This window comes from Mercenaria mercenaria, chromosome 13 (assembly GCF_021730395.1).
Source record: "Mercenaria mercenaria strain notata chromosome 13, MADL_Memer_1, whole genome shotgun sequence".
Lineage (NCBI taxonomy): Eukaryota > Metazoa > Mollusca > Bivalvia > Venerida > Veneridae > Mercenaria > Mercenaria mercenaria.
Window position 1 is genome coordinate 65,301,536 of NC_069373.1, and position 22,910 is coordinate 65,324,445.

The following is a 22,910-nucleotide window of genomic DNA, read 5'->3' on the forward strand; positions in this document are numbered from 1 at the left end:
TCCAACAGTCCTTCTGGAAAATATTGATCTCAAAAAAATCCTTTGCTAAATGACTTAGACTGTGGTGTTGTTATAAACTATCAAACAGCAAACAGAACAAGGAAAGAAAACACAGAACAAGGAACTGTAATGAACTCTGTAAACCTGAAGTTACCTATCACTAAATGGCTTTTATCTGCTATCACACTGGCTTCAACTTTATTGTCTTTGGCTTGCATCTTCTTTCTTGGCTTAAACCAAGGATCTATGTTCCAAGAATCATACAATCTCCTCAAAGTCAAAAGGTTTTTCTTATCCAACTTGAGTTTCTTCTTCAAACCACTTGCATCGTTTGTGTGATTGTCAGACTGATCGGCTGGATATGAGCATTTAGCATCTTTGACTATTGCAAAAGAAGATTTACCATCAGATTTTGCAATATTACTTTTACTACGTGTTTGTCTTAATGGCTCCTGGACAGTGTCAAAAGAAATTTGGTTTCTACTATGCTGTCTCAACATTTCATGTTGGTTTCTTCTTCTTTGCAGTTTTATATCTTCATCCTTTTCTTTACTATCTGGTTGTGTACTACAGAGTTTTGACTGGTTTTCATTAGAGGACTCTGTCATTTTTCTGGAAGACTGACTTTCTGATACTAACAAAGGACTACTTCTCAAACAATTTTGCAAAAACTGCAAACCATACATATTCATTTTAGTTTGTTTGTCATTTTTCATTGCTTTATTCTTGTCATCTCCTTTATGTAATCTCTCTTTGCCTTCCTGTCCAGCATTAACCTTAGAGCTAATACTAGTTCTCTTTCCAGCAACTTCTTGTATTCCCTTCTTGAAACTATCTAGTTCATTACACTGGCTGCCACCTGCCCTTGTTACTCTTCTCATGAAAACCTTTTCCTTTCTTTTGAGATTTTCTACCTCTCCATCCACTGTGATCTCATCTGCAGGATTATTTCTAAATGTTGGTATTTTATACTGTCTTGCAACGGGAGATCCTCTTTCAATATCTGTATCTAAATCATCAATGATAGATACTGAAGTACATTCTTCATATCTTACTTCTTTCAGTTTATCAGTTGGTACTTTAGTCATACCACTGTCCACTGTATACAATTTTGTAGTGTCAAGAATGTCTGAAAGTCCTGTGACTTCTTTCTGCCTTTTCTTACAAATTCTGGTTGGTATAATAAGCAAGTGTTCACTGCTACTTCCTTTCATATTCATAAGAGACTTTCTTGTACATCTTTTACATCTATCATCCAGTACGTCCTTGCCGAGGTTGGCATTACCTTCACCAATTCCAGCAAAAGAAGTTGACCTCCTAACACTTGTTCCTGTGATATCTTGTTTCCTCCTCTTTACTGTGAAGAAGTCATTGAATAAATTTCTATCCATGTTTGGAAAATCACCATGTACCATCCAAACTTGCTGAGGACTCACACTTTTCCCATCAAGGAGACTTGGACTCTGGTCACCGTCATACATTTCAATACATTTATCTTCAAATACCACCTTCTCTTTACCACCATCAACAGTCTTCTTAACATACACTGCAGTTTCGTCAAACTGATCTCCTCCACCAAGCTTGTCTCCTCCAACTTGATCTCTTTCACCAATCTGATTATCAATTTTATTTTCCTTCTCAGTATTACAATGCTCTATTTCCATGTTGTCTAATTTACCTGTTAACCCACTATCAAAACCATCTGCTTGGACTTTATTACCTGCAGATTCTCTTTGAAAATCAGATGTATTTCTTTCAGGCAACTGAATGCCTTTCAAAACATTTCGGAGTGCCTTTCTTGTTCCAGACTCATCATCTGTCAGTTTATCTGACTCTAACTTTATTATTTTCATTAACTTGGATACTCCCCTCACAATTCCTTTTGCAGATATTCCTGTGAAAAAATAAGCAGGCAGTGCCCTTGATAAAGATATTATTCATCCTTATATATCAAGACAACTAATTTTCTATTTTTGGTTCTATTTAGACCAGCAGATGGTGTGTCTGGTTGCTGTATTAACATACACACACAGAGAAATGTATAAATCTATATAAGACCAAACTAAGAAGGTTAGAATCTATTACAATTAAAGCTACTCCACTACAAGGTTAAAGTTCTATCTAAGACCCTGGTTCCCACAGCCTTCTTCTCAAAATGTCATTTATTCTCCAAACACCTAATATAACTTCCCTCTAAATATGCTAGTAAGAAATTAAGCACACTATCCTTATGAAATAGTGGACAGAATTGAGTAATATTACCAAATATATATTTTTATACATCTGATCAATTATAATCACATCTGCAAAGAAATCAAAGTCTAGATATAAAAGCCAAAAAAAAACCATTATTCAATTATAATTAAAATCTGAAGAAGTTATTTTTTTTCTAATTATCTATTAACCAATATAACTCTTACCTAATGTCTTTCCTTTTACAGATACAACAAACAAGAGCTGTCCGTAAGACAGCCAAGCTCGACTATTCGAAATATTGTCCCAGAACAGTGTCCGACAAATCAATTGCCCGGAGCCCGCGGGCTACCAGAAATTTTTGTCGGGCTACCAAAAAAATACCGGCGGAAGCCCGCCGGGCAACCATAAATTTGAAGCATCAGTAGCCCGGTTATTGTATATTTTACAAAACTTCCCAACAAAATCATCAACATCCGGTCGTTTACTCGATTGTAACTTGCAATAAACAACTTTCCATGTGTACTGATTAACGGGTCGTAAACCGTGCTATTAGTTTAACCCCGCCCATTTATCGATAATTTCAACGGTGGCCGCAGAAGCAGTCTCCGCCTACGAATATCAAATATGCAAACTATCGTGGACTGGTCTCCGCTCGACTAATCAAAGTAGACCGATTTAACGATAGTTAATTATGACCGATGCACCAGTCAAAATCTCTTTATTCAACTGGATCCTCACATTACTGAAGACTGATTATGATAGGTACCACGCTTTCACTGCTTCGACAGTTCAAAGGCTGGGAACCAGCGCAAAATGAGTCATTAGTAACATGTCTGTCAGCATGTGCGAAAAAAACGTAAAACATAAAAACTGTCAATTTACTACACGAGTCTTTTGTATAATGCCGATTTCTTTGGTTAATACCATTTCATGATTATGAGAACATTTAACTAGAGATTATAGAATGTTTATAGAATGTACAAGTACTCAAGTTGATCTCAATATTGACACAGGTGGCAGTATCATTGATTGCCAATCACCAATCAGATTGGTCACCCCTTCCCCACCCTAAGACCCCTGATACCACCCTGAAAAAAATTCTGACATTCTCAGGTGTTCCTTAATATCCCCACCCTACAAGACCCCTGATAAAACCCTGAAATTTTTTTTTCAACTATCCAACTGTTTTGATAGTTGAATTTTTTTTCATGATTGTATCAGGGGTCTTGTAGGGTGGGAATATTAAGTAACACCTGAGAATGTTTTACAGGATGGTATCAGGGGTCTTAGGGTGGGGAAGGGGTGACCAATCAATGATACTGCCACCTGTGAAGATTGACAGTGACTTGCAATTTAAATACATTTTATGAACATCTAATACAATTTATTTGTGATTACTGGTATAGAAAGTATGAGTACTCAAGTTGATCTCAATACTGACAGAAATTTACAATTTTAATATTTTAAGACTTTTAAGTTGTAAACTAAGAGATACTTGTGTAACAATGTTTCTTTAATAAGATGTTGTATTAACTTCAACTTGTACTTCTATATTATGATTAAAGAGAATGAAATGTTTATCTTTGTGTTTTTAGATTTCTGTTATTAACAAAATATTGTTAAAGACCCATCTTATTCTCACATCTTATAAGTCGGGTATGGATAGAGCAAGTTGGTACTTTCGTGGTTAATTTTCTGAGCAACTATAAGAAAATGCTGGGCTACCAGAAAAAAAATCTGGTAGCCCGGTGGGCTACCAGTAAAATTATAAATTTGTCGGACACTGCCCAGAAGCAGGAAAATATTACCCAAAAAGGTTAAATATCAAAAGAGTTTTAAGTTCAAAAGGGGGCATAATTTGACCAAAATGCATATCAGTTATGGGACTTACTACTATCAACTAGTTTTATAACCCCGAAGGCACATGTGAAGTTTCAATTCAATATCGGCATTAGTTTTGGAGATAGAAACTCGCATGTAAAACTTTAACCATAATTTTCTAAGTCCAAAAGGGGGCATAATTTGCCCAAAATACATGCCAGAGTTATGGGACTTGACCCAGTGAGGTTGGTAATTGATCTAGAAAAAGAAAAAATAAGTTTCAAATTTATATGCCTTTTAGTAATTGCCGTATGTACTTGCACGCAAAACTTTAACCAGGATTTTCAAAGTCCGAAAAGGGGAATAATTTGCTCAAAATACATGTAAGAGTTATGGGACTTGATCCAGTGAGGTTAGTAATTGATCTAGAAAAAGAAAAAATAAGTTTCAAATCTGTATGCCTTTTAGAAATAGCTGTATGTACTTGCACGCAAAACTTTAACCAGAATTTTCTAAGTCCAAAAGGGGGCATAATTTGGCCAAAATGAAGGTCAGAGTTATGGGACTTGCTGCTATCAACTAGTTTTATAACCCCAAAGACACATGTGAAGTTTCAAATCAATATCTGCATTAGTTTTGGAGATAGTAACTTGCATGTAAAACTTTAACCAAAATTTTCTAAGTCCAAAAGGGGGCATCATTTGCTCAAAATACATGTCAGAGTTATGGGACTTGACCCAGAGAGGTTGGTAATTGACCTAGAAAAAGAAACAAGAGCTGTCGGAGGACAGCAACGCTCGACTATTTAACAGCCTTGTCGCTTGAATGAATAAGAAAGTCGAAAAAGGGGCATAATTTAGTAAAAAAGTAAAATAGGGTTATGGAACCTGCATAGTGCTTATCAGCTCATGACAGTGGACAAGTGTATGAAGTTTCAATCCATTCCCATTAGTGGGTACTGAGATACCAGCTTACATATAAGAATTTAACCCAAAAACTCCTAAGTTGAAAAAGGGGCATAATTTTGTAAAATGCAAAGTTGAGTTATTGACCCTTTGCACTGCATGTCATATCATGACAGTGAACAAGTGTGTGAAGTTTCAATCCTTTCCCATTAGTGGATACTGAGATACCAGCTTACATACAAAAACTTAACCAAAAATTTCTATGTTGAAAAAGGGGCATAATTTTGTAAAAAAGCAAAATAAAGTTATGGGACCTGCTTTGTGCATGTCAGATCATGACAGTGAACAAGTGTGTGAAGTTTCAATCCATTCCCATTAGTGGGTACTGAGATACCAGCTTACATACAAAACCTTAACCAAAAAATTCTAAGTCAAAAAAGGGGCATAATTTTGTAAAAAAGCAAAACAGAGTTATGGAACCTGTGCAATGTAAGTCAGTTTATCACAGTGAATAAGTGTGTGAAGTTTCAATCCATTCCCACAAGTGGTTGCTGAGATACCAGCTTACATACAAAAACTTAACCAGATCGGGACGCGGACGCAGACGCCGACGCGGACGCCGACGCATGGGCGAGTCCAATAGCTCTACTATTCTATGAATAGTCGAGCTAAAAATAAGTTTCAAAGCTATATGCCTTTAATTGATGGCTGTATGTACTTGCATGCAAAAACTTAACCAAGGTGTGACGCTGACGCCGACGCCAGGGTGAGTAGAATAGCTAGACTATTCTTCGAATAGTCGAGCTAAAAACTCATCTCCAAACAAAACCCAGTAACTAGTTTTCATTCAAAACGCTGTGGGAACCCTTTCCACTACCAAAAGACAGCAAGAGTCATGCAAATATTTATATGAGAATGGTTAACTAAAGATTTGTTTTGTGTAGCGAACGCAGCTCACCTGATGACCGTTTAGCAGTGGTGTCGCCGGCCTCCTCGCTGCATTCACTATCAGTGTAAAGCTGCTGCATGGTGCCGGAAGTGCTTAACTCTACCAAAAACAGGAAGCAAGCCAACATATAGATAGAAGCATGCACATGATGCTGTCACATACATTTGTAAGGCTACATTTAATAACTGACAGGAAAATAAAATATTGTCATCACTCAATGAACTTTTCGGAAATTACACTCTACCCTTCATTATAACACTCAAATATTTGTAAAGATTCCAAAGTATGGAACAACAGAGTTTTGCCAAACAGAGCCAGACTTACTTTATTATAAAATTTCTGATTGTTTTCATTCAACCAAATGAATTTCAGCAGTCAGATAAAATTTGGCAAACTCTGAATGACAGATTAAAACAAGTGAATGAAGTATCGCCATGCAATACAAAGTCCCCTACTGGAAGACACCTAATTTTCTCTACTGCAGTATAACATAATGAACTGATATCTGTCAATGATGTATAAACAATATTGTACTACATATACAATATGTTATAACAACACACTTGGATTAAAATGTGCATATATAAAAACCCACAGTTGTTTTCATATTGAATTTGTTTGGCTGATTATAAAAATGTTATCATGTAAGTTATTTATAGTAACAACAAAGGGAAATTAATCTTTAACAAGAGGACCATGATGGTCCTGAATCGCTCACCTCTTCCCACATGACCCAGTTTTGAGTATGACGTCGTTTTTTCTATTATTTGACATAGTGACCTAGTTTTTGAGCTCATGTGACCCAGTTTTGAATTTTATCTAGATATTATCAAGATAAAAATTATGACCAATTTAGAAGAAGATCCATTGAAAAATATGATCTCTAAAGTGGTCACAAGGTTTTTCTATTATTTGACCTATTGACCTAGTTTTCGAAGGTACGTGACCCTGTTTTGAATTTTATCTAGATATCATCAAGGTGAACATTCTCACTAATTTTCATGGAGATCTCATGAAAAATATGGCCTCTAGAGAGGTCACAAGGTTTTTCTATTTTTATACCTACTGGCCTAGTTTTTGACCGCACATGACCCAGTTTCCAAACTGACCTAGATATCATCAAGGTGAACATTCAGATCAATTTTCATGAAGATCCATTGAAAAATATGGCCTCTAGAGAGGTCAAAAGATTTTAATAATTTTAGACCTACTGACCTGTTTTTGACCGCAGTTGACCCAGTTTCAAACTTGACCTAGATATCATCAAGATGAACATTCAGACCAACTTTCATACAGATCCCATGAAAAGTATGGCCTCTAGAGAGGTCACAAGGTTTTATTATTATTTGACCTACTGACCTAGTTTTTAAGGCACGTGACCCAGTTTCAAACTTGACCTTGATATCATCAAGGTGAACATTCTGACCAATTTTTATGGAGATCCATTCACAAGCATGGCCTTTAGAGACGTCACAAGGTTTTTCTATTATTTGACCTACTGACCTAGTTTTTGATGGCACGTGACCCACTTTCGAAACTGACCTAGATATCATCAAGATGAACATTCAGACCAACTTTCATACAGATCCCATGAAAAATATGGCCTCTAGAGAGGTCACAATTTTTTTCTATTATTTGACCTACTGACCTAGTTTTTGACGGCACGTGACCCACTTTCGAACTTGACCTAGATATCATCAAGGTGAACATTCTGACTAATTTTCATGAAGATCTCATGAAATATATGGCCTCTAGAGAGGTCACAAAGTTTTTCTATTTTTTAGACCTACTGACCTAGTTTTTGACCGCACGTGACCCAGTTTCGAACTTGACCTAGATATCATCAAGGTGAACATTCAGACCAACTTTCATACAGATCCCATGAAAAATGTGGCCTTAAGAGAGGTCACAAGGTTTTTCTATTATTTGACCTACTGACCTAGTTTTTGATGGCACGTGATCCAGTTTCGAACTTGTCCTAGATATCATTAAGATGAACGTTCTGACCAATTTTCATGAAGATCTTGTGAAATATATGACCTCTAGAGAGGTCACAAGGTTTTTCTATTTTTAGACCTACTGACCTAGTTTTTAAAGGCACGTGACCCAGTTTCGAACTTGACCTAGATATCATCAGGGTGAACATTCTGACCAATTTTCATGAAGATCTTGTGAAATATATGGCCTCTAGAGAGGTCACAAGGTTTTTCTATTTTTAGACCCACTGACCTAGTTTTTGAAGGCACGTGACCCAGTTTCGAACTTGACCTAGATATCATCAAGATGAACATTCTGACCAACTTTCATAAAGATCCCATGAAAAATGTAAGCTCTAGAGTGGTCACAAGCAAAAGTTTACGGACGGACGCACAGACGGACGCACACCGCACGATCACAAAAGCTCACCTTGTCACTTTGTGACAGGTGAGCTAAAAAAAAAAAAAAAAAAAAAAAAAAAAAAAAAAATCTATATAATATAAGTCCACAAGAAACTCTTTACCAGGTAGAGATAGGTCAAAATACACCTAAAAATTGGATGTAACATGCATGCTGTACCACAGAAAAGTGGTCTCGATTTTTCTCTACCGCCAGTAATAAAAAAGTTACAATAAAATCTATTTATAGTACAACAAAGGGACGTAATTCTAAAAACAAGGGTGCCTCATGGTGGTGAACATTTGGTCCAAGTTACATCAAAATCCCTCCATGCATGAAGAAGAAATGTTCTGTACAAAGTCATTCTTGAATTTGACCTTTGACCTCTAAATATGACCTTGACCTTATACCTAGGGACCTGGTTCTTGTGCATGACATGTTGTCTCATCCAGGGGAATATTTGTGCCAACTGATATCTAAATCCTGCTTTGCATGACAAAGTTATAGACTGGACAGGAAAAAAATCCTCTTGACCTTTGATCTCAAAGTGTGACCTTTACCTTTAAGCTAGGGTACTGGGTGTTGCGCATGACACGTCATCTCATCATGGGGAACATTTATGCCAAGTAATATTGTAATCCCTTGATGGATGACAGAGTTATGGATCGGACAGGGAAAAAACCTTACTGACCTCTGACCTCCAATTGTGACCTTGACCTTTGCGCTAAGAGTCTGGGCTTTGCGCATGACATGTTGTCTCATCATGGGGAACATTTGTGCCAAGTAATATTAAAATCCCTTCATGGATGGCAGAGTTATGGATGGGACAGGAAAAAAACTCTGTTGACCTTTGACCCCCTATTGTGACCTTGACCTTTGAGCTAGGGGTCCGGGATTTGTGCATGACACGTCGTCTCATCATGGGGAACACTTGTGCTAAGTGATATTAAAATCGCTTAATGAATCTCAGAGTTATGGACCGGACACGAAACAGACCCTGTTCATGCTATGTTAACATTTGACTGCTAAGTGTGACCTTGACCTTTGAGCTAGGGGTCTGAAAGTTTTGCATGACACATCGTCTTATTATGAGGTACATTTGTGCCAAGTAATATTAAAATCCCTTTATGGATTGGAGAGTTATGGACTGGACAGGAAAAAAGCCCTGTTGACCTTTGACCTCCAATTGTGACCTTGAACTTTGAGCTAGGGGTCCGGGATTTGCGCATGACACGTCATCTCATCATGGGAAACGTTTGTGCCAAGTTATACTAAAATCCCTTCAAGGATGGGAGAGTTGTGGACCGGACAGGAAAAAAGCCCTGTTGACCTTTGACCTCCAATTGTGACCTTGACCTTTGAGCTAGGGGTCCGGGTTTTGCGCATGACACGTCGTATCATCATGGGGAACATTTGTGCCAAGTAATATTAAAATCCCTTCATGGATGACAGAGTTATGGACCGGACATGAAATTGCGGACAGACGGACGGAATGACGGAAAAGTGCATTCCTATAGTCCCCGAAACTGGTTTTCAACCAGTAGGGGACTAAAAAAAATACTATTTTATTTTGACAGTTACAAATGCCAACAAATGATGCAATCTGACTAATTTTTAGGTACACTCAAATTAAAAAACATTTGTATAACATACCATTTTTGTGTACAAGTAATTTTGTTCTGTTGAGTTATGAATAGCTTCGTTAAAATTATTAAGTATAGGGGTGCTAAACTACAAACTGTTCAATAAAGCCTTCAGTTTTTTTTTTTACCAGGTCCTATTAGTGTCAAAGAGAACAGTAATTTCAAATTTTACTTCAGTAAAGCACAATTGAAAAGAAGTAGGGACAGTAACATTCAAATCTGACATATAAGAAAAATACTAATACATGTGCAACATTGTAAAGCTATACTCCACCAAAGATTCATAAATTTCCATTTCATGGAATTCACATCAAAATCATTTAAAAATTCAAATCTTATCATGTTTTATAAGAAATAAGGCTCATAATTTTTCTAAGTTTTCTTCTATATTTTAAGTTGACTGATTTCAAAATCAGTTAAAACAATACTGTTATAGATCTACATGTAGTTGTTTTTTCTTCCAAATTTTTTGCAGCTATCTAACTGTAATATGTAACTTTGGTGGACAGTATAATATATTGCTATTTCAAAAGCATTACAGTAAGAAAGCAAACACACCATAATCATTGCTTGAAAATATTATACATAAAGCCTTACATGATTTAAACACAAAACACTTACTGTCAAATCATTTATCTTGTGCTTCAATCCACAAAAATAAATCCTGGTATACAAGCAAACATTCCCCTAATTCTGTCTTTAAAATTTGAACTCCATTAATTCATGTTTCCACAAAATAGTTGATTTTGCCAAACCCACGAAATATGTCCACAAAATAAAATGATTTTACAGCAGATAGTTTTCAATGGTCTTGCTTAAAACAAAGGAATGGAGAAATGTATCAAACCTTGACGTAAATACAATATACTTCTTCTTCTTTGAAGAGGAGCATAAAAATCACGCTTGAAACAGATTTTCCTCCAATCATATTAATGCATGCTATCATGCCATGCATTCTAGCATAATTCATGCTGAACAATTTAGACTTCCTACTTGAAAATATTTCAAAATGTGATTCAAAAAGGAAAGTGTCCCTAACCATCTCTAATTCTGACACAAAAACACAGAAAATATATAGAGTCCAACTTGTTGAACTTTCAGAATTGTGGTAGTTTTAAGTGATTAATCAAGAAGTACTAAACTAACCTGATCTACTATCACTTGATCCAGTGCTTGATGTATCCGAGAGAGATTCATCACTACTGCTCATACCAGAGGTACTCTCCGATTCAGACGAGCTTCTAATATGGTCTCCAAGCCTGTATGTCATAAAGTTATCTCTTCTGGTTATATCTGGTGGTTCTGAGAACGATGGCAGTGGTTCTGTCACTGACATTGTCCTTTTTGGGGGTGATGGAGCAGATTCTAAGCTCTGCATTCCTATTGCACTTGCAGACCGTTTACGAGCCCCAGGGCTGCGCGGGGATTTCCCAGGAGAAGGGATCATTAGTTCAAGCACCGGCGGCTGTGGAGATTCAGAGGCAGCCTTATCCTTCTCTTGCTGCTGAACTTTGACTTTCGGTGGTCGGCCCGGTTTTCTAGGAAGAGTATTGGCACTATTTGTTGCATCTTTCACAGCTTCTTTCTTTAAGCCTTTCTTACTGAAGAGAACTGCTGTTCTCCTGTTAACCCCTGGTGTAGGTGTTGATGCAGACGAGCGATCTGACTTAACACTTGTAGGCGTTCCTGGTTTATTTTGATCTTCAATGTTTGCTTGATCTTCTGTAATGAATAATTACAGAATTGTACTTCATATACCATAGATCCCTACGTATAATGCACACACATCTATAATACGCACCCTTGATTTTAGCCCAAAATCCTGGGCAAAAATCTTTTTGGTCAATTCGGAGGTAGATTGAAAATGAAAGAAGAGTTTACACTGACACTGGTAATAAATTTTACCACCTGACAGCAGAATCTGTCTTGCTATACTATCTCTTTTCTTTCTTTTTCAAATACTAATAAATTTATAAATATATATAATATTTTTGGTATAGAAAAATAAGCCACTCTCATCTATAACATAATGTAACAGCAATCTTAGATTTTATCCTAGACAGTTTTTTTAACATGGAGAATAGTTTACCTTACAAGAATGAGGAAAACTATATATAAACTTGTTTTGAAGATGAAAAGCCTCTAAACAGGTGTATAATAAGCAAAAATGATTTGGGGCTGTTCTAAGGAGGTAAAATAGTGTGCATTACATACGAGTATGTCAGTATGTATTGTGAATCTCTTACATTCAACTCATATAAGAGAAAATTCAAAGAAATTGTTCCTTCAGTACAGCAGAAATCTCTTACTTTTCAAAAGTTTTTTGTAACAGATTTTAAAAGAAAGAACTTTAGCAATTCAAAACTCTATATATAACAGATGGCAATTAGTAATTTACCTAAAAATCATTATATGTACATTTTTCTTGGTAGATACATCAAACTGAACTTCTATTAAGAAATGATACTTGGTTGATACTAACCTTGTTTTCCGGAATCCAATTCTGTTGTACCACTTCTTATACTGAGACCTCTTCCACGACCCCTTCCTCTACCACGTCCACGACCCCTTCCTGGAGTGCCTCGACCTGGAGTTCCCGTAGCACCCTTTTCTATTGACTTCGATGATGGAATACTTGGGCCTTTCCTAAGGATGCTTCCTTTTTGACCTTTAGGAGATTTAGGACTGAGTGGGGTTTTGGGAGATTTTGGTACAGCGGGGATTTCCAATGGTGGCGGAGATTTTGGAATCTTGAGAGACTTGGGGGGAGATTTGTTTCTGGTATCTTTTCTAACTGGAGAATCTGTTCTACTCGTTGAATCAAGAGATCCTTCATCATCGTCCTCGGAGGCTGTATGAATGGTAAAAAATTTACAGTTTCTAAACAATTCAGTTCCTAATGTTTTTGTAATAGCTTTATATCTTTAGTATTATCAAAATCATCCTTATAACCGACTGCTTTTGTTTGAAAAATATGGGCGTTGACATCATTTTGGTACAGTACTTCTGTCAACTAACAGCAGTCAGTTAACCTATCCATGCTCCATGCCAATAGAAGTACTAGCATGTTCTCTGCAAGTAACTAAGTAACTAGTTATCAACATATAAATGATTTCTTCCCTCTGCATAACACATGTGGCAGAAGGATGACACTGGACATATTGCTTCCTGTAATATCTTCAGAGAGAAAAATTTCTCCATCTGGGATCAAACTTGCAATAACATATTTGGCATTTTTGTTCTCTCCTTTCTAAGCAGGCCTCCAGAAATATAGACAATTTTTAAACATGCAGTACACTTCTAAACTAATAACATTTTTCTGCCGTTTTAAGGCCATGGTCAAGGAAGAGCCCCGAAACCCATCCAGACATTATTTCTGACATGTATGTGCATCTGGGTAGAACCACTGACTTCTATAAGCCACCTGGATAACTTCCAGTTCCTTCACAAGGAAGAATTCTAAATCCAAAATGGGGGTCCTAATCTTTTGTGGTGAGGGTCGATCTGAAGTCAGCAACTTCAACCACTCTGCCACAGAAGCTCCCAAGTATATTTTAAGAATCTTCCAAGATGCGTAATTTCTTAATAGTGGGTCATAATGACCCTACATCACTCACCTGACTTAAATGGGCACATGATTTTTTGACAGAGGACCTCTACACAATGCTATATGCCAAATATCTAAGCTTTAAGCCTTGAGGTTTTAGACAAGGGAAGTGGCCCCATGGGTGTGTCCAATTTGACCCTAGGGGCATGATTTGAATAAACTTGGTACAGGACCTCTACACAACGCTACAAGCCAAATATCTAAGCTCCGTGGTTCAAGATTTCAGAGAAGCAAATTTTCTAAAGTTTTTCCGATATAAGTTTTGTAAAACAAGTGAACTTCGTGCTCAGGTGTGTTACAAATTTAAACCAGATGACAATTTTTAAGTTTGAGGACTCAAATACATTTAACAACATAATATAATTTCTACAGAAATTTTGCATCAAACATTACCAGTCTCAAGTGTACTTTCTTCCAGATCACTGTTTGGTATGCCTTTCTGAATAGCTAACTTTTGGCGTACTTTAAGTATTTCCTTTCTTATTCTTTTTGCCAGCTTGGATTTCCTTTCTGAAATATAAATAAATAATTACATCAAGCAAGAGAATAATATGACTTTGTTTTTAGCGCTAAAGCCATATGGTATTTAGCCCTGGTAACACATTTTCAATATTTACAGTATAAAACAATTATCCAATGCAGAGAAAATATCTCATTTTCATGAATTATAAAACAAAATTTGTTTTGCCAATTTACTTCACATAACCACATATGAGGCATTTAGTGTCACCTGTTATATGTTTTATAGTTTTGAAGTGAAAAGTATATTTCTGGAGTTAGTTCTTCACTTTATCTATTTCTTATAAATAATAATAGTAATTTAAAGAGACAGTCTGTTGACATATGTTCAAATGGGGTGATACCTCTTTACAATTATACAAATACATATCAGGTCTTAAGAAGCAAATTATCCGCATTTACAAGCAAAATGTACTCTTAAGATGTTATGCTTTCTCTGACATAAATGACAAGCTGAAAAGTAGCAAATGATCTTGGACAACAGATATTAATGACCATTTTATATTTTCTGTAACATCAACTACACAAATACTTCTAAAAATGGAATTTTTATTATAATTCATTTATTCTTTTGTCCAGGTATATCTTTGCACAGTGTTGCACGAACACTCTTTTTTTTGGAGGGAGGTGACTATCAGCGACAATCATGATAATGATACTGTAAAACTCTGAGTGAGATTCATTCTCTACCAGGTTCAAACCAGTCTTTTTTTTTTACTTTTGTATCAAGTAATACATTCTTATTTAGTTTTTATTTATTTATTTTGTTGGGTTTAACGTCGCACCGACACAATTTTAGGTCATATGGCGACTTTCCAGCTTTAATGGTGGAGGAAGACCCCAGGTGCCCCTCCGTGCACTATTTCATCACGAGCGGGCACCTGGGTAGAACCACCGACCTTCCGTAAGCAGCTGGATGGCTTCCTCACGTGAAGAATTCTACGCCCCAAATGAGGTTTCGAACCCACATCGATGAGGGGCAAATGGTTTGAAGTCAACGACTCTAACCACTCGGCCACGGAGGCCCCCCATTCTTATTTAGAGTGATCAAACTAAACCCAAATCTATAAACAATATAAACACTGCACATACTGGAGTGGCAGTTCTTAAACAGGTTTTGGTTGGAAATTTTACTTACTTGAGAGACTAGCCATGTCCATCTTCTCCAACAGAATTCTTAACTGTTCGTCTAGGGGCAGGTTGTCTTTGCTTTCAAGGAATGTGTCAACTGTAAAATAACATTCAATTACATCTAACAAAGCACTTTGAAGAATGTAATATTATTCTGTATGTGTGTAAAAATTAACCGCTAGGAGAAAATAATTCTTAAACTTAACCAAACCTTATTTTTAAGTTTCAAACTTTGCATTTTTAGATCTAAATGAGCCGCGCCATGAGAAAACCAACATACTGGGTTTGCGACCAGCATGGATCCAGACCAGCCTGCGCATCCACGCAGTCTGGTCAGGATCCATGCTGTTCGCTTTTAAAGCCTACTGCAATTAGAGAAACCGTTAGCGAGCAGCATGGATCCTGACCAGACTGCGCGGATGCGCAGGCTGGTCTGGATCCATGCTGGTCGCAAAGCCACTATGTTGGTTTTCCCATGGCACGGCTCATATGTAATAAAGCATTTCATTAATTTATCAGCCACTATTTAACCAACATCTATCGTGTTTTCTACATGAAGATAGCATACACGTCAAGAATGCGGTGCTTGAACAAGTAATGCATCCTTTTTTTTAAGTAACTGATTGTAATGTGTAATGCAGAAAATGCATTACAAGTAACAGTGATTAAAGTAAGTAATATATCAGTAATAGTACATTAACATTAGCATTACATTTCATTACTGTAAAATCATTATATTTCGTGGGCATGGAATTTCGTGGTTTTGGTCAAAACAGCAATTTCGTGGGGATATGAATTTGTGGATATTAACTTTTGAACATAAAATGAATAGGAATTTTACTTGTTCGTTGGGATTAAATTTCGTGGATAAACTCAACCACGAAATCCATGAAAATTAGTCCCTCATCAATATTAATGATTTCACATTATTTAAATCATGCTAATTATTTCAACCTCTTATAATATTCAGTAAATTATCTGCTTCCAACCATCTTTACTTACAATCTTCCAGGATTACTGGTTCTTTCTTTTGTTCCTGTGGTGGGTCGGGTAGATGAAGTCCTGTATCTGGATCATACCCAACCCTCTCTGCTGTACGCCTCGCTGACCGAATAATTGCTCCACCCTGTAATATTTGTCACCAATTTTTATTACCAGCCAAAACAAATTCAATTTCATTATTGACCTTGACTGTTCAACTATTTTAAACTATTACAGTATTTCAGGTGAATTGTTTATTTTTGTGTATAAATTTTTCTGTCCTGGCCAATTGTTAGAACTACTGTGGCTGTATAATACAGTCACCCCAAAGTTAAAACACTATCTGGGAACCAAGGTAAACCCGTCACTTAAACCGTCAGTTTCCTTCCCTTCTTTCTCTACTTTCTAAACCTACAGTGCACTGTGGCTCTATAAATCATAGTTTTTATAAAAAGATTTCACTGTTATCACAGAAGCCATAATAGTGTTGCACTGTAGCAAAACTTAGCTAAAAATTCTCATCATGTATTATTTCTTTACATTCATTTATCGTACTCTTCAAGTTAGGATAACTTTGATCAATAGATTCCAGTTAAAAGGCTCTGCCAGTTTCTTAATTCGCTGCTTTTTTTATACAGACCATCCTCCAGTAACTGTTTGGCGACTAAGCAAGTCAATTCATTACATCCTGCATTCAATCAAGCCTTATTCAATCAACAATGAATTTTTCAGAATGGCTAATGAAAACACCACTAATGTCTTATTTGAACAATAATGCTATTGAAGTAAAGACTATACAAGTTTTTCTGAAGGCCCATGGCACATTTTAGAAATTTATGATGAATTTCAAATCCTACCTGATCTCTGAGTTTAATAGCAGATCTGTAAAACACAGTGTCCTTAGCATTGTACGACATACAATTTCTTATCACAAGTTCAAAGTCTGCTTCAAAATCATCCATAGTTTTATACTTCTGCTCCGAGATTTTTGTCCTCATTGTAGCAAAGTCCATAGGGTGTTCAATATGGTTGTAGTAATCTGGTACCTGCAATGAATATTCAAACATGAATTAAGCTATTACCTTTGGCCTGCTAAATTTCTGAATTGGACTGGTTCATCATTCCATCTGGGTAGTAACATTTATTACTCGAAGGGAAAATTTACTGACTGAATAGCGAACAGTGCAGACAGTGAGCAGGCTGATCTTGGTCTGCACAAAGGATAATTACCTACCCCTAACAGGCTAAAGGTTAAGTTTATGCTAACCTGTTCCAGCTTGTATGTGACAAATAATGATGGGCTTATCAAGTCATTTTTGAATCTTTAACAAGAGCTCGGAGAACACAAAATGCCCCCCTTGATGCATTCAGTCATTGCACAAGGAACAGAAATTATTTGCAGACAGTAAACAAATGTTCTACTGTTCTGGTTCAATGTGATCTTGACCTTTGACCTACTGAACTCAAAATCAACAGGGGTCATCTGCTGTCATGATCAACCTCCCTATTAAATTCCGTGACCATATGCCCAAGCATTCTCAAGTGCAGAAAGTGTTTAACTGTTCCAGGTCAATGTGACCTTTGACTACTGACCTCAAAATCTATAGGGGTCATCTTCTGGTCATGATCAATCTCCCTATCAAGTTTCGTGATCCTAGGCCCAAGCGTTCTCAAGTAATTGTCTGGAAGCAGTTTAACTGTTCCGGGTCACTGTAATCTTGACCTTTGACCAACAGACCTCAAAATCATTAGGGGTCATCTGCTGGTCATGATTAACCTCTCTATCAACTTTCATGATCCTTGGCCCAAGTGTTCTTGAATTATTGTCCAGAAACCATTTAATTGTTCTTGGCCAATGTGACCTTGAACTTTGACCTAAAGACCTCAAAATCAATAGGGGTCATCTGCTGGTCATGACAAACCTTTCTATCAGTTTTCCTGATCCTTATGTCCAAGCGTTCTTGAGTTATCGTTCAGAAACCGTTTTACTGTTCCTCGTTACTGTGACCTTGACCTTAGACCGACTGATCTCAAAATCAATAGGGGTCATCTGCTGGTGATGACCAACCTCCCTATCAACTTCCAGGATCCTAGGCCCAAACATTCGTGAGTTATCATCCGGAAACTGTTTAACTGTTCCTGGTTACTGTGACCTAGATCTTTGACCTACTGACCTCAAAATCAATAGGGGTCATCTCCTGGTCATGACCAACCTCCCTATCAACTTTCATGATCCTAAGCCCAAGCATTCTTGAGTTATCATCCGGAAACCGTTTAACTGTTCCGGGTCACTGTGACCTTGACCTTTGACATACTGATCTCAAAATCAAAAGGGGTCATCTGCTGGTGATGATTAACCTCCCTATCAATTTTCATGATCCTAGGCCCAAGGGTTCTTGAGTTATCATCCGGAAACGGATTGGTCTACATACCGACCGACCGACTGACAGACCGACCAACCGACATCTGCAAAACAACATACCCCTCCTTCTTCGAAGGGGGCATAATGAAAAGAACATTTACAGGTGCCTAAGGGTGAATGATTGCTAGAAATGGGAATTTGTACCAATTAATATAGCGTACCTGTTTTCTAAGCTCTCTTCTGTAAGATTTCAAAAACATATTTAACCAAAATGTTTTCCAAATACATTAAAATATTCTCAAATGAATTAATTGCTGGTACTGTAAAAAGAAGGTCCAAGTCTGCAAGAAAATTCAAAACAGTTTGTTACTTCCTTGGAAAGAACATAACTGGTTAAAGTCTATTTTAAGAGTTTACCTCCTTTCTGTTGACAGGTTCAGAGAAAATCCGGTTGGTGTCAACATCAACAAGTTGGTCAAGGGCGTTACGGAGAAGGAAAGCAAATGGCTGCAACTTCAGCTCTGTTGCCATCTGGTGTAGGCGTAACTGAAAATCAGAAACAGAAAACAATCAGCTTCCGCTACATTGTGTGACTGAATTTAAACAATTTGGAAAAACAACTTTTTTGCATTTTCTAGCTCGAGTCCTGTACCTATTTCATTTCCCTATACAATTCTCTACTATGAATGAATTTGCATCAGCCAATTAAAATTTCTAGTTTCTGTCTTTTTTGTATGGCTAAAACCTGAAATTTGTCATTTGCTATAATTGTGTTATGGTATATTTTTTCTCCTAAAGTGATCTTGATAATGTACAAGTGTTGTTACACTGACAAAATTTGGACCATGTGTCCAATACTGTGACATACTCCCCCGTTATATGAAATTCGTCCTCGAATTTCTAATGGGATAGAGAACAAGGTAAACATGATCTCTGAGTTTATTCAGTCAAGGAGCCACGTTTGGTGTCAAATGTCACAGGGTGAGAAAAATGTGCAGCCAGACCAAGACTCGAACCAAGGGCCTTGAATAACATTCTGATGCTCTAGGGCTGAGCTACCCAGCAGCCTAAACATTTTCTCCCTGTTTAATATTCAAGTCCTATACCGTGACACAATAAAGAAAAAATACTGGAGCCAAAGGTTTCAAGAGGCAAGAAGAAGTGTGTGTGTGTGTGTGGGGGGGGTGGGGGGGGGGGGGGTAGGATGAACTACAATTAACCCCTTGATAACTTTGTATGATAAGCAAGAGGTGTGAAATACCCATTGTCTGAAGTCATGCAAGAATTGAACTATTTTCTGTAGATTACTTTGATTTATGTGATTTAATGACGATAACAGCCATTGGGGGGCATTTACCAGACTTCCTACTGTCGATATAGAATATATTTACAGAGAGCTTCTTGGATTCAGTGTTGTTATATTTTCTGATCCTTTGGGATCATGGAGTCCGTTATATTCTGGTTTAAAAATAAAAGAATTCCTCTTAAGCCAGTGTTATGTGGCATGAGAGGTGTTGCACAATTTTATTATCTCTCCTGGACAGACTCAATCAAACTGAGCCTACTACTACTCTGCTTGGTTGCATTCTACACTTCCAAAAACTCTTCTTATAGATTTTATTTCTTATACACGTATATACTGGTAACACATCAGTTCAATCTCAAAAACTACTAAACAGGAATCAGTACTAGGGATTTCATGAAATAAAATCAGCATCTTCATAATGAACAAATACCTTAAAGCAAACGTCAGTGATTTAATTGCAGCTCAAATTCTTGCCAAAAATGAAACGTGATTTTTGCCTTGTTCGACTTCAAGGTGAAACAAACAAGAAACAATATATTTTTTAATCTATTAAAGAAATTAATTTGCAAAAATACATCATAAAAGGGGATAAAGTGTAAGTCTTTAACTGCAAATATTAATTAAATTTCTCTTAAATTTCAGGTGCATTTTCGTAATTCCAATCAATAACCCTCTAAAAACATCAACCAGGATTGAGCATGCAAAATTTATGACCAAGAAATCTGCCAAAATCATTCATAAAAACTCCTGCCTTATCACTGCAGACCTGGTGCAACATAGCAAATTAGATATTATCAACATAAACAGTAATATATATGAAATAAAAGCCAGTGATAAAATCAACATTTCGGAGCTTTGTACATGCAGTTTTGATGATTATCAGTGATACAGTAGTTGGTGTATCTCATTCTAATTAAATATCAATTAGAAATGGGCTATTTAGTCTGGCTCACACCTGTTAAAGGTGTCACTATGGGGGATTAATGCTGATCAAGCAAATATTATAACTACTGCAGCTGTCAATCAAACACCTTATGATTTTTTCGACCTTTTTTTTTTTTACCAAATCTTTCCCCCACAACAAACAACAGATACCTGTTGATATGCTTTCAAAAAAAATTAATAATAATGATACTGCACTTACAAAAGGAGATCATTTTAACCTTTACCCAGCTGAATTTTTAAAATGGACTGGTCTACCATCTAATTTTGCAGAGTATTCTCAAAAGGAGTGAGAAAAGACATACTATATTTAGAGGAGAATAAGGCTCAATTCCATCCAACATTTTAGGTAAATCAAATGCCCCCGCAGTGCCTTGAACTCTAACCTGGTGACCTTGACCTTTGACCTGGTAACCCCAAAGTCAATAGGGGTCGTGTACTCAGTAAGTACTATTAGGATGTGAAGTTTGAAGGTCCTGGGTGCAGTGGTTCGCGAGTAAAGTGCCTTCATGCAAAAAGTCAACGTTGTGACGAACAAACTAACGAACGAACGGACGGACAGTTGAAAACTAATATGCCTCCCTTCGGGGGCATAAACAAAAAAACACTGACCAATTCAAGATTTTACAAAATATATTCTTTGGGAAGAATGCCATTTGTTTGTGCTAACATAAACTGCCTGAACTTCAACATGACAAAAAAATATGTAAAAATAAAAAACAAAGCTGTTTTTGCATGTAAATGTCCTGACAAGTTTGCCTAACAGTGTGTCAATGTTGATTAACATGGGGTTTTAATTCAATCTAATGCATTTAATACCAAAGTTTAATTGCTTTTGTAGGAGTGTAACTCCATTAAAATAGGACTTAATAACAAGGGCTTTATATAGACAACTGGTTACATGAATCATAACACTAAACAGCATTAGTTTGCACTTAATATTTTAGCTATTTCATGCTGCTTTCAAGCTGCAATTTCTGCAAACCTAAATATAAAATAAGGCAATTTAAGTCCATAAGGCATTTAATTTTCTGCAAAAAAAAAAAACCCAGATGAAGCGACTATTATGTATAATTTTAATAACATGGTTATAAAAGTAACACTTTCAATTTTGCAAAGGAGGTAAAACTAGAGATGTCACAGGAGTGACGAATTATACCCCCACAATACGTCTTGTCAGAAGTAAGCCAATGTCAAAATTGATTGACCTAATGACCTCAAAATCAATATGGGTTATCTGCTGGCCATGACCAACCTTCCTATTAACTTTCATGATCCTTGGCCCAAGCAATCTCAAAGTTATCGTCTGGAAGTGGTTTAACTGTTCTGGGTCACTGTCACCTTGATCTTTGACCTACTGACCTCAAAAACAAAATAGGGGTCATCTGCTGGTCATGACCAACCTCCACATCAACTTTCATGATCCTAGGCCTAAGTGTTCTCAAGTTATCATCCCGAAACAGTTTAACTGTTACGGGTCCTTGTGACCTTCACCTTTGACCTACTGACCTCAGTCGAGCTTGGCCAGTATTTTATTATGTTACACCTGTGTACCAAAATTTATGATCCTAGGCCCATGCATTCTCAAATTATCATCCGGAAACCGTTTTAACTGCTCCAGGTCCTTAAGACCTTGACTTACTGACCTCAAAGTTGAACTTGACCTGTATTTATGATGTTACACCTGTGTCCCAAAATTTATGATGCTAGGCCCAAGCGTTCTCAAGTTATCATCCAGAAACCGTTAACCTGTGCTAGCTCATTGTGACATTGACCTTTGACCTACTAGCCTCAGTCGAACTTGACCTGTATTCTATGATGTATTCTATGATGTTAAAATGTTATCTGTCAAGCCTTTCATGAGTTATTGTCCAGAAACCATAAAAACTAATGGACCGATCGACCGACAGACAAGCTCACTCCTATATACCCAGAGAAAATAGTTTTTTAACTAGAAATTAGTACATTGTATATTCCTGACATTAAATGTGGCATCATAAATATAGGCATTATAATCTTTTGAAGCATTATTATTTAAAATCTATTGTTCTGAATTAAGTAAGTACACCAATAATCTGTGGTGTCAATAATTACTTGTCGCTAAATGAACTTGTTCTCTGTATATAATTCACATTTTTTTCCTGAATCTTAGGTGACAGTATGACATCAAGC

General features: G+C 36.7%; 1 protein-coding gene across 2 annotated transcripts in view; it reads right to left on the reverse strand.

Moving 5' to 3' along the window:
* The window catches only part of LOC123529889 (peregrin-like), a 91,506-nt gene that overhangs the window by 39,375 nt on the left and 29,221 nt on the right, over nucleotides 1-22,910 (reverse strand). The window contains exons 6-14 of one of the 2 annotated variants that reach the window (XM_053522098.1): nucleotides 18,908-19,036; nucleotides 16,986-17,174; nucleotides 16,150-16,273; nucleotides 15,155-15,244; nucleotides 13,891-14,007; nucleotides 12,373-12,741; nucleotides 11,037-11,612; nucleotides 5,881-5,970; nucleotides 155-1,894 (exon numbers count right to left, since the gene is read on the reverse strand). In XM_053522098.1, the coding sequence (XP_053378073.1) occupies nucleotides 155-1,894; nucleotides 5,881-5,970; nucleotides 11,037-11,612; nucleotides 12,373-12,741; nucleotides 13,891-14,007; nucleotides 15,155-15,244; nucleotides 16,150-16,273; nucleotides 16,986-17,174; nucleotides 18,908-19,036 (3,424 nt within the window). The remainder of the gene's footprint in view (nucleotides 1-154; nucleotides 1,895-5,880; nucleotides 5,971-11,036; nucleotides 11,613-12,372; nucleotides 12,742-13,890; nucleotides 14,008-15,154; nucleotides 15,245-16,149; nucleotides 16,274-16,985; nucleotides 17,175-18,907; nucleotides 19,037-22,910) is intronic. The other variant, XM_053522099.1, reaches the window with a different exon arrangement.